The 12594-nt window shown below is 37.4% G+C and overlaps 1 protein-coding gene across 4 annotated transcripts in view; it reads left to right on the top strand.

Moving 5' to 3' along the window:
* lca5 (lebercilin LCA5) overlaps nt 1-12594 on the top strand; it is a 107840-nt gene that overhangs the window by 27363 nt on the left and 67883 nt on the right. For all 4 annotated transcript variants that reach the window (XR_006311224.1, XM_043686966.1, XM_043686967.1 and 1 more), the window contains 3 exons: nt 5613-6142; nt 8557-8694; nt 11564-11660. Coding sequence is in view for 3 of the 4 variants with exons in the window: in XM_043686966.1 (XP_043542901.1) it covers nt 5613-6142; nt 8557-8694; nt 11564-11660 (765 nt within the window). In the remaining variant the exon portion in view is untranslated. The remainder of the gene's footprint in view (nt 1-5612; nt 6143-8556; nt 8695-11563; nt 11661-12594) is intronic.

The raw sequence follows: 12594 nt of genomic DNA on the forward strand, positions 1-12594 counted from the left end.
TCATATTCTTTTAGCTATTTTCTAATTAACCTGATCAGAGATGTTTTTTAACATTTATAGAGCAGGTTGATCTTGAACCTAGGCTTCCTGGTCCAGAGGTAAGGAGCCTATGACTGTACAAGAACCCTAATAAGTAGATAAGATATAATAGTAGCCATTTTATGTAATTTGATTTACTGACTTGATGCTGGACGTTCCATTTTTCACCACACCACTCCGGTTTCTTTTTATATTTTCTAATTGACTTGTTCACTGATGTTATCACACATCTCTGAATTTATTTTGCTTATGATGCATTATTTTCATGCATGGGAATCTATAAAATTCTAACTGGGCTAGACAGGGTAAATACAAGAAGGAGGTGTAGTGATGATCGGTGAGTCCAGATCCAGGAGTCACACTTTAAGGATGCATGGTAGGACATTTGACAATGAAATTAGAAATTTCTTCACCCAGAGAGAGAACTTATGAGTTCTCTGCTACATAAAGCACTCAAGGCCTAGCAAATGTTTTCCAGAAGGGTTTAGATTGTTTTTGAGGGATAAAGGGATTAAAGGATATGTAGACGAAGCAGGCACACGGTAATGAATTGAATTATCAGCCATGATCATATTGCACAGTGAAGCAGGCTCAATGGAGCAAATGGCCTGCACTTGGTCCTTTTTTCTTTTTTTTTAATGTTCTATGATATGAAATAATTTGAAAATAACCATAACACAGATGACACTTACAAAATTCAGTAATTTATTACTAAGAATGCTACTGTGTGAAAGAGAATTAATTAGTAGCGGGTTTTGAGAAGATTTGCAGCCCAGGTTGAGGTTCGGGATGTAGGTTTGCTCGCTGAGCTGGAAGGTTCATTTTCAGACGTTTCGTCACCACGCGAGGTAATATCTTCAGTGAGCCTCCAGACGAGGCGCTGCTGGTGTTTCCTGCTTTCTATTTATATGTTTGGGTTTCCTTGGGTTGATGATGTCATTTCTTGTGGTGACGTCCTTTCCTATAGTGATGCTATTTCCTGTTCTTTTTCTCAGGGGGCAGTAAATGGGATATTGGTCAGTGTATTTGTTGATAGAGTAACGGTTGGGATGCCACGCTTCTAGGAATTCTCATGTGTGTCTCTGTTTGGATTGTCCGAGGTTGGATGTGTTGTCCCAGTCAAAGTGGTATCCTCTCTTATCTGTATGTAAGGATACTAGTGAGAGAGGGTCATGTCGTTCTGTGGCTAGTTGATGTTCACGAATCCTGGTGGCTAGTTTTCTGTCTGTTTGTCCAATGTAGTGTTTGTTACAGTTCTTGCATGGCATTTTGTAAATTACATTAATTTTGCTTATGGTCTGTATAGGGTCTTTCAAGTTCATTAGCTGTGTCGGTGGGTTCATGGCCTACCATGATGCTAAGGGGTCTGAGTAGTCTGGCAGTCATTTCTGAGATGTCTTTGATGTAGGGAGAGTGGCTAGGGTTTCTGGATGTGTTTTCTCTGCTTGTTTGGGTTTGTTGCTGAGAAATCGACGGACTGTGTTCATTGGGTACCCATTCTAATGGTAGCCCACAATGGTAGCATCATGGTTTCCCATAAACACACTAACACACTAAAACAATAGCTAATTAACTTGAAAGACCCTATACAGACAACAAGCAAAACTAATGTAATTTACAAAATACCTTGCAAGAACTGTAACAAACATTACATTGGACAAACAGGCAGAAAACTATCCACCAGGATGCACAAACATTAACTAGCCACAAAACGACATGACCCTCTCTCGCTAGTATCCTTACATACAGGTAAGGAAGGGCATCACTTCGACTGGGACAACACATCCATCCTTGGACAAGCCAAACAGAGACTTGCACAAAAATTCCTAGAAGCATGGCATTCCAGCTGGAACTCTATCAATAAACACATTGACTTGGATCCCATTTACCACCTCCTGAGAAAAAGAATAGGAAATGACATCACCACAGGAAATGGCATCGCCAACCCAAGGAAACCCAAACATACAAATAGGAAGCAGGACACACCAGCAGTGCTTCATCTGGAGGTTCACTGAAGATGTGACCTAGTATAGTAATGAAATGTCTGAAAATGAACAGCTCAGCGAGCAAACCTACATCTAGAATTAATTATGTTCAACAGTAGGGTTATTATTGGAGTTGCAAGTTTCAAAAGTCTGTATTGATAGTGGCATTATTAACATTCATAAGTGAAATCTAAGCATTTTACAGAGCCACATAAAGATGGAAGCCAATAGTGCAGAAAAGGAAACAATTGAAAAATAGGTGCTGAAAGCCCAGATGAAGGGTGTTTTAGAGACCTTTGAAAGCAGGACAGAAAAATTCAATTTAAGAGTGGAGACAAGTAATTGAAAGCACTGTAACTGATGATGGATAGAATGAAACAGACCAAGGAATAACCATTATTAGAGAATCAGACCTGCCATGCAAATCACAAAGACCTGGAATTTGAAAATATGAAATCTTCTGGCATTTGCAAACTTAGTGAGAAAAGAGGAAATGGAGGAATGAGACTCATTTCTTTGGTTTGTAATAGATAAAATGGCTGCCTCACAGCGCCAGGGATCTGGGTTTGATCCCAGCCTTGGGCAACTGTCTGTGTGGCGTTTGTACACTCTCCTCGTGTCTGCGAGGATTTCTCTGGGTGCTCTGGTTTTCTCCCACAATCCAAACGTGTGCAGGTGAGCTGAATTTGCCATGCTAAATTGCCCATAGTGTTCAGGGATGTGTAGGTTAGATGTATTAGTCAGGGGTAAATACAGAGGAACCTCGATTATCTGAAGGACATGCGTGGGGGGTATTTCATTTGGTTAATCGAGGCCGGATAACATAGTTAGCCTTGCATCAGGACCTTGTGATCTTGTTCAGATAATCCAAAATTTGGTTAATCGAATGCCAGATAATTGAGGTTCCTATGTATAGGATAATATGGTAGGAGAATGGGTCTGGTTGGGTTACTCTTCAGAGGGTCAGTGTGGACTTCTTGGGCAAAAGGGCCTTATTTCACACTGTAGGGATTCTATGATAAAGGTCTGGAGAAATTGAGTCCCTAGTTGGTGTATTAGAGTTTTGGTATTGGAATGGAAGAAACTGACTGGACCAAAGGTGAGCAACTTTTAAGTCGAAAGAAAATGGACTTGATTAAAGATCTACTGCTGTGAAAGGAATTTGGTTTTAGTCAGTATAGCATATCAAGGTGCCGTACATCTTGATTAAGGTTGAGACTATTGATGCATTGTCAGTGTCAGCAGCCAGTGTGAATTACTTCTGTTTTGTTAATTTTGTCTTGAAGAAAATTTTGATTGTGCTCAGATCGTGAAGACAGACCAACATTAAAATGGAAAAGGGTTGGTTGTATTGTAAATTGTTTTAAACTAAAATAAAAATTTGTCCTATGGTCAGGTGTCCCTAAAATAATCAAATAATTCTGGTACAAGTGAGATTCTATTTTATAGATATGTTTCCTTCTAATAAATCAGTGACTACATTTTAATGTACTTGGTTGGTGTTTTGGGACATGCTGAGTTTGTGGAAGATGCTGTATAAAATGCAAGTCTTTTTTTTTTCCTTTGTTTGTTCTGACTTAATCCTTCACGGCAAAGTCATACCTCAATATAGCTTGCCCTATCATTCAGTTTATGTGTACCCAAAAGAAAACATACGCCGGAATTAATCCATTAATCCTGGAATTCCTCATAATGGTATTGTGGGTCAACTCACAGCAGGTGGACTGCAACGGTTCAAGGAGGCAGCTCACCAGCATCTTCTCAAGGGCAGCTAGTAATGGACAGTAATGGGCCAGCCAGTGATGCCCACATCCCACAAATGAATAAAAAGTAATTATAAATCTAATGAACTAGAAGAGGACAGCATGGTGAAAGGTAGAGAGAGAGAGTATAACCAACAAAAAGAGATGTGAAATCACCTCATGAAGGAGCAGTGCTCTGAAAGCTTGTGATTTTCAAATAAGCCTGTTGGCCTGTAACCTGGTGTTGTGTGACTTCTGACTCTAATAAAAAGAGATTTTTTAAAGTATCGGTAATAAGTAATTTAAGTACAGGTATTTCATTAACTAAAAAAATTGCAATCTTGTGTAAAACAGAAGATCTTGGCAACATATTAATTTGACATTTTACCAGGAAATGATTGGCTAGTTAAATGTATGTGTTCTTGAAACTCAACTGAACTTTTTTTTTCTCTGCTACCTTGAAGGCTGCAGAGATCAATGTGTCAACTCAGTTTGTTGGTAGCTGCTTGTTTCTCTGAATCGAAGTACATCAAATTTTATAGTAAATTTTAATTTTTCTTCCTATACCTATTTTATTTCCTTCTAAGGGCCATAACTTAGCCCCATGGTAGGTAGTAACCCTTTGGTAGCCAATCTGAGCGGCTGTTTTAAAAAATCTATTCATATAATATATATAATATGCATCAATATTTTATGATTGTGAGTAGTATTGATATACTTAGATTTTAATAAGGCCTGCTAGGAAGCAACAAGATGGAATTTATCTTTTGTTTATTTTCTTGTATCTCTTTTCTATTTCTTAATGACACTTCCACACTGCAGTTAAACTGGGATTAATTTTGGCACCTTTGTTTCACCCATCTGAAATGGCTGAGCTAATTGGTCTTCAGGCACAGCTAATCCTCTGCTAGATTTGTTTACTCTCTTCCAGCATAGTTGATGGAGGAGTAGTTTCAGTAACCTCACCTACATTTTGCATTTGATGCCATTTGTATTCGCCTTGTTGGTATGACATGTCGGATGTACTGAATCTCAGCAGTGTTGTCATAGAGATATAGTTGGAGTCCTTTTAGTGAAAATACTGCATGACCAGGGAAGCAGCGTTTTATGCAGATTTGATTTAGCTGACGTAAGTACATTTGCTTTTACTGAGGCGACATACGCTTTGTTTATGTTTCTCTGTTTTCGTTACCCAAAGGCGCACTTGGTTTACCACACCCATGTTCTTGAATAATTAAAATACTGCCTTTTTACAAGTCTTTACATAGTTGTGGATATCCAGTGAATATGTCAAAGTAAAGCATCGGCAGCAAATTGCAGCACCTTCACTGCTGTACTCAAAACAGTGTTTGGTAAAATGAAGAGTCTGATTTTATTTTGCTTACGATGGAGCTTTTACACGCAGTGAGAATGAGACTAAAATAACATTGAAGCTTCCCTTTTCAGACACTAAATTATCAGTTCTCTGTCTTTTTACTTTTATTTTTTCCACTTAAGAACTTGACACTTGGGCTTTGAGTTATATACTCCTAGTATAGATATATTGAATAAATGTATTGTTCTCCTTTCATGCCTTGAACTGTGTTTATAGTTGAAAATATATCTGAAATTCTGGCTGTTTGCTTGTATCTGTTGAAATTTCAATTGGTGGAAATAAGTTTGATAATTGAAATAAGGTTGGTTGCTCAGTTCAATTAATTTTAGAGTTGTACAGTATTTCAGTTTATATAAATGATAGTTGAGTTCATTTGAATGTTTGAATAATTTTTTTTGTTCCTGTTTTAATGATGTTTTTGACTTAAACTAATCAATTTGCAGTTTATGACACCTTCGTAATTCTTTACAGTTAATCGGAAATCTGGTTCCAAGCATCCAGCAAACCATGGTAGTTGCCGTTGGGGATCACGCACCCAGAGCTTAAACAAAGAACCTATTCACAAAGACATAGACTTAGTGACCAAACGCATGTTATCTGCCAGGCTGCTGAAAATTAATGAACTACGAAATGAAGTTACTGAGTTGCAGGCTAAGTTGGAGGATTTGCAGAAAGAAAACAAAATTCTAAAGCGACTCCAGCACAGACAAGAGAGAGCCCTTCATAAGTTTGAGGACACAGAAAATGAGATTGCATTGCTCATATCCCATCATAATGATGAGGTTAGGGTACTTCGAGAACGACTTCGAAAATCACAGGAGAACGAAAGAGCAGTTGAAAAACGTTTAAAAGATACTGAGGAAGAACTTTATCGCACGAAAAGCTCTCTTCAGAAATTAAAGAAACTTTCAGAAGACAAACATCTGGTGGAACGAGATGAACTAGCACAGAAGCTTGCCAAAGCTGAAGTCAAAATGGAAGAGAGTGAAAGAAAATTGAAGGTACTGTTTTACGTTTATCTTGTATGCTTCACATCACATATTTTGATGTGTGGTAGGCGAATATTTTTTTCCCATTATGTATCAGAGTGCACAAGACATGGGATTGGGTTTTCCCAAATGCTGCTTAATCAGTGTAAGTTTTGTCACTGAGTCATTGAAAAGAAACTAAATTAATTTATAGCAGCTTGGGTGATGAGGCCTGACCAAAAACAGTTCCATAGCTAAAGCTTCAAATAATTTAAATTTTGTAAATCTTGTGATACAAGTTCAACATGTTTATAATACTCATTCATGCTGTGCACTTGTCTTCAACATTTGTTCATAGCTTTTAAACAATGCTTTGAACAGTCATAAAGTTAACTTCATTTTTTTATGTTGAGAACCCTTAATAGGACTTGTCTTATGTTGATGACGTAATTAAGGCATGACTCAAAAAGGATGCTAATTTTACATTGTGTATCCAAAACTGAAATGGAGCTTGAGTATTTTATTATGGACAATTTGGTTGTAGGAAAGCTAATTTGTTTGATCAGTGAACCTTAGTAGCTAAAACAAATAAAAATACCCATCTTCATTAGTGTTAATCATTCAGAATTGAAACACTTATTATGTCTTTGACAAATTTAACATTATGAAATGAGGTGAAAATCCATGTCTCTACTGGTTGCATTTTGGTCAAATTTACATAGTGCAAATGTGTATTATGATCAAGTCTGCCAGGACAGCTGCATGCAGAAGAATAAATCAGTAGCAATGTGTTTCAAGGATGTGTGCAACAAAATGGTAAAAGCTTTGAAATAAAAATAGAAAATGCAGGAAGTACCTAACAGATCAGGCTACTTCTATGGAGAGAGTAGAGCGCAATGGCTTTTTGACTGGAAGGTGTTAGAGATGTAAAAAGTTTGAAACAAATAGAGACAAGTAAAGTAGGGATATTGGGGAGGAAAGAACTAAAGGGTAGGCTTACAGTGGGGAGTGCTTATTGACACCTTTGTAGTGAGCTGCCTATATATTCAGTTAATCATTTGGCGCCTTTCATCATGATGTCATCACCAAACTTGTTTTTCTCTCATTTGGTTTCACCAATTCAAAGGGTCCAATATCTTCATGGCACATTGGGTAGCTCTGCAATCACCTTAACATCCATAGCACTTCTCTGTGCAGGCAGTGTCCTGTGCATGCCCTTTCATTAACTTGGTCATTCTGTTCAATCAACAAGAATGACCCTCTCTTGTATTCCAGCCTATTAGGCCATACTTTGCTTCGCTACCTCTTTTTCCTAAACTCAGAAATCACTTAAATTTTTTTATGTCTCTAACATCTTCTAGCTGAAATGAAAAGACATCAGAGTTTTCTCTTTTCACGTATACTACCTGATCCTCTCCTCTCCAAGACATTTTCATACCCCATCCCTTCCCTGTATCTCCTGACTCTCTGTTATCTCAATTGAGCCCTTTTTCACCCACTTTCCCTCAGTCCGCTCCTCTTTTCTCATTCATTTTTTTGTGTTTGTCCTTGTTAGAAAAATCTGGTAGCAGGATGATTTGTAACATTAGTTTTAGAACAACATGACCCTAATTATGTATGTCATCGTGACAGCTGCAGGGTAGTTGTGAAGCAATGAGATTTTACTTACTTTTATTAAACATACATACTGCACTAGCATGAAATCTGAAGCAATGTTCGTGTTTTATTAAGAATTTTTGTTGAATTAAACCAACTTCAAAAATACTCTTAATATCCTGAATTAGGATGTCCTCAAAATATCCTCAGTTAGAAATCATTAGATTATAAGGCTAGGGACAGAACGATTTGTGCTGAGACAATTTAGCTGGAGTTGTATTTTAATTTTTTCATCCTAATATTTTATTTGTTTTCTGATTTATAATAGAAATGATAGATCTATTATATTAAAGGTAATAATTTTTATATGAAATCCAGGTGATTTGAATTTTAGGATTCTGAAAATTAACTGTCCATAAAACTGCAATCTTCTCCTACCTTTTAAGCCTGAGATTAACTATTTTCTCAGATTCCCAAAGGAAATTATTCTTGTTGCATCATGGACATACTTAGCACTCAAATTCTGAGTTGACCTTTATGTTCAAGGCCAGTTTTTTCAAACTGTGGGTGAAACCTGATTTTTCTAATGGATTACAGGAAGCCCTTGGTCTTCCCAGCTGGATGCCCAGAGCAAATCCTACAAACTTTTTGTGTGTTCATTGCATCAACTGTGATCAATTTTGTGGACCATCTGCTTGTAATTAAAATTATATCCTGCCCCAAATGAAACCCAAACCTTCAGTGCCACAAAGAAATGGATATTTAAAAACAATTCATTTTTAAGGACGTGGTAAAGTTGAAGACAATGTGAGGCATAAATGTAATTTTCTAAACTTGTCTCTCATATTAAGGAACTAGAAAGAAACTTGGAGCTAACCAACCACAGCTTCCTCAGGCAAGTGGCCTCTGAGAGGAAGAAGGCGCATGTGGCTCAGGAAAATGTTCAAAATCTCCAGGATAGCATCCAGCATCTTGGTCAGAAACTAAAGGTATTTCACTTTATAGTGGCTGTATCAAAAAGACAAAAGTTCTTCTAGTCCATTAACAATAATATGTTACAGACATTTTCATAGATTAAATGAAAATTATAATGGGAAATTGTTGCATGTTTAAAAAAAGTCCTGGTTTCATCATTGTTGTTAGCTACACAGTCAGAATAAATTTAATATTTATTGTTAAAGTCAAATTTCATAGATATAGTTGAAGCTGCAGATGTGTGTTGATTTTCAGAGGTTTGCCAGTTATATATCCAAACGTATGCAACTGTCACTTGTTAAAGACTGTATAGAATGTGACATATAATGTTTTGTAATTTTGTGTACTTCCTTATGAATAGTTTTTTGATTATTAAAAGATAGAAGCCAGTTAATATCTAATTCTGCTAATAGGGTGCTAAATACTTAAATACAAGGCAAGCAGTTGGTGTGAACTAATTACACCAAACTTATTATTAACTGCCCCTGTGGGGCCAGGAGTGTGCACGTTGATAAAATATTCCAGCTGATCAAGAGGTCAACATAATCAGTGTAAAAGTACACACTAAGCAATAGAAATGTAATGCAGAGGCTATACCGCCACTGTTGTGCTTTATTTACAGTATGAATCCCTTCAATAATAACGCAACTTTATTTTAGATAAAACTTACTGGCATAGAGTCTTCTCACTCACATTGTCTACTGACTGAGACATTGTAGAGATCGCAATACAGGTTGTTCTGCTATAATGCGCATTTCGTTAACATAAATTTGCAGTAATGCGATTAACGAATTGGGGAAACTTTTAAAAACGTATGTTGGCTGTAATGCGATTACATCACTGACACTTTAAGCACTGTTTCTAAAGCGCAATTTTTCTATAATGCGGGATTGCACTAGAACACAACCGTTGCATTATAGAAGAACCAGTTGTCATACAGGAAAGTTTTGGTGTTTCAGGTATATAAGTTTTGCTGGTTTATCAAGAGTGCCAGTTCATAAAATGCTGATTAAAACAAAGTCTGCTGTCGTTGGTTTTCTTAAAATGTATGTAAAGAAGAGTCAGGGCTTTTGTGGTGCAGTAGTAGTGCCATTATCTCTAAGCCAGGAGGCCTGGGTTCAAGTCCAGAGGTGAGTAATAACATCTCTAAACAGGCTGTTTAAAATTCTATAATGCAGAGGAGAATTACGGTGTGTAATTGATCAAAATAAAACTCCAGCTAGGAAGTGGACTTTGAAAGCATTAAACTTCTAGTGTGCAACTAGTTAATTGTTTTTCTAATGGAATGGATCCAAAATGAAAACTTTGTTAAGAGCTTCTATTTCTTTTATAAAGCTTCCTTCCTAACTTCATAAGTGTTTTAATAGTCTTCATTTAAGACATTATTACAGGTGGCCACCCTAACAATATTGCAGCAATAGTACTCAACACTAGCTGCACCTCTAGCCAAGTTTTTCCAGTATAGCTACAACATTGGCACTTACCTGACAATGTGGAAAATTATCCAGGCATGTCTTGTGTGCAAAAAAGCAGGACAAATCCAACCTGGCCAAATACCACCTAATCTTTGTAACTGGCAAAATGATGTGAGGGATGGTTGACGGTGCTATAAAGCAGCACTTGTTAAAGAAAAATAACCTGCTCCCTGAAGCTCAGGTTGGGTTCTGCCAGTGTTATTCAGATCCTGATTCATTCCAGCCTTGATTCACAAAAGGACAAATGAACTGAATTGAAGTGAAAGTGAACTAAAGTGAAAGTGACTAATCTTGACATCAAAGTGGCATTTGACTGGGTACAACATGAAGGAACTCTGACAAAACTAAGATGTGTATAACTCTGGGAAAACCTGGTTGGAGTAATCTCTAGCACAAAAGTGGATGTTTGTGGTTGTTGAAGCCAGTCATCACTACTGTAGTTCCTCAGAGTAGTGATCTAGGTTCAACAATCTTAAGTTGCTTTATGAATTGTGTTCCCTATTTTTAACCTTCCGATGGAAGGATTTTATGATAATTACACAATGTTCAGCAGCATTAGTAACTTCTCAGATATTGATGCAGTCCATGCCCACACCCAGCAACACCTGGACAGCATTCAGATTTGTGCTGAGTTGTGGCAAGTAACAACCATGCTACTAAAGTAACAGGCAATGACCATCTTCAACAACAGATTCAAACAATCACCCATTCATTCAATGATCGTTCCATTGCTGAATTCCTCACTATCAACATCCTGAGGTTTACCATTGACCTAAAATTGAACTGGTCCATCCATTTAAATACTGTGCTGCTACAGCAGGTCAGAAGGATGAATTCAATGGATTACCATGGGAACACTAACACCTTCCAATTAATCTTCCAAACCACACCCTATCCTGATTTGGAATTATATCACCATTCCTTTACTGTTCTAAAACTGACTTCCTAACAGCATTGAGAGTGTACTATAACTCAAGGACCGCAGCAATTCAAGAAGCAGCTCACCACCACCTCATCCAGGATAATATGGAATGTAAAATAAATGCTGGTCCAGTCAGTCCGCATCACATAAACAAAAATAGCACTTAGAAGAAAAGCTACGAAAGAAAATATATGACAGAGATAATGAGCGGAGAGATATTATAGCCTGTATTGATCTCATAACTTTTAGCTAGTTTTCTTTTAATGTTAAAAGCATACCTTTCAATAACACTATTTGTACCTTCTCTGCTTCAGCTGAAACTTTGTTATAGATATCAAGAAAATATGGACCTGATCATCAAACTTTTAAATTAGCTGCTTAGCCAAGGTATCTATAAGAATGTGACAGTCAGACTAGTGAGAAACATGTACAGGCTCTTTCTTGTAAAATGTGTAAATATTTACTTGTTTTCATGTTTATTAAAAGGAGAAGGAAAAGGAACTGGATGTGAAGAATATTTATGCTAATCGCATATTTAAGACATCACCAAAGAAAGACATTGAAAGTGTGGCTAAGAAGAAAGGTATTTCTTTTTCTGTTGATTTTGCTCCTGTTAAGGTCAATATTGAGTTGAATGTGTAAATTTCATATAGTATAATTATCATGAAGTGCAGTTTGAGCTGAAAAATGTGTTGCTGGAAAAGCGCAGCAGGTCAAGCAGCATCCAAGGAGCAGGAGAATTGATGTTTCAGGCATAAGCCCTTCTTCAGGAATGGCTTCCTGAAAGCCATTCCTGAAGAAGAGCTTATGCCTGAAACATCGATTCTCCTGCTCCTTGGATGCTACCTGACTTGCTGTGCTTTTCCAGCAACACACTTTTCAGCTCTGATCCCCAGCATCTGCAGTCCTCACTTTCTCCATGAAGTGCAGTTTACCCATTTAGATGGCAAACAGCATTATTTTGTAAAATTAGAAAAATTTATATGACCTGAAAGGAAGGACACTAGATTTTTAAAAATCTTATTGTGTTTGCAAAAAAGGAAGTCTGTTAAAACTATTTGGCAACTGTCTTGCAATTTTATTCATTAGAATCAGGCCTATATATTACCAACCACAGGTTAACTTCAATAAATCTCAAATTAACTAATCTTAAAAACTAAGGAAACCTAATAACAGCTTCTCACAAATAGGAAACCTAATAAACAGCTTTAATCTGACTGTAAAAGCTAATTCTGGATCAGTGGTGCTGGAAGAGCACAGCAATTCAGGCAGCATCCGAGGACAGGCAAAATCGACGTTTCGAGCAAAAGCCCTTCATCAGTAATAAAGGCAGAGAGCCTGAAGCGTGGAGAGATAAGCTAGAGGAGGGGGGGGGTGGGGAGAGAGTAGCATAGAGTACAATAGGTCAGTGGGGAAGGAGATGAAGGTGATAGGTCAGGGAGGAGAGGGTGGAGTGGATAGGTGGAAAAGGAGCTGGGCAGGTCGGACAAGTCCGGACAGGTCAGGGGATCGAGTTT

The sequence above is a fragment of the Chiloscyllium plagiosum genome, chromosome 3 (assembly GCF_004010195.1).
Source record: "Chiloscyllium plagiosum isolate BGI_BamShark_2017 chromosome 3, ASM401019v2, whole genome shotgun sequence".
Lineage (NCBI taxonomy): Eukaryota > Metazoa > Chordata > Chondrichthyes > Orectolobiformes > Hemiscylliidae > Chiloscyllium > Chiloscyllium plagiosum.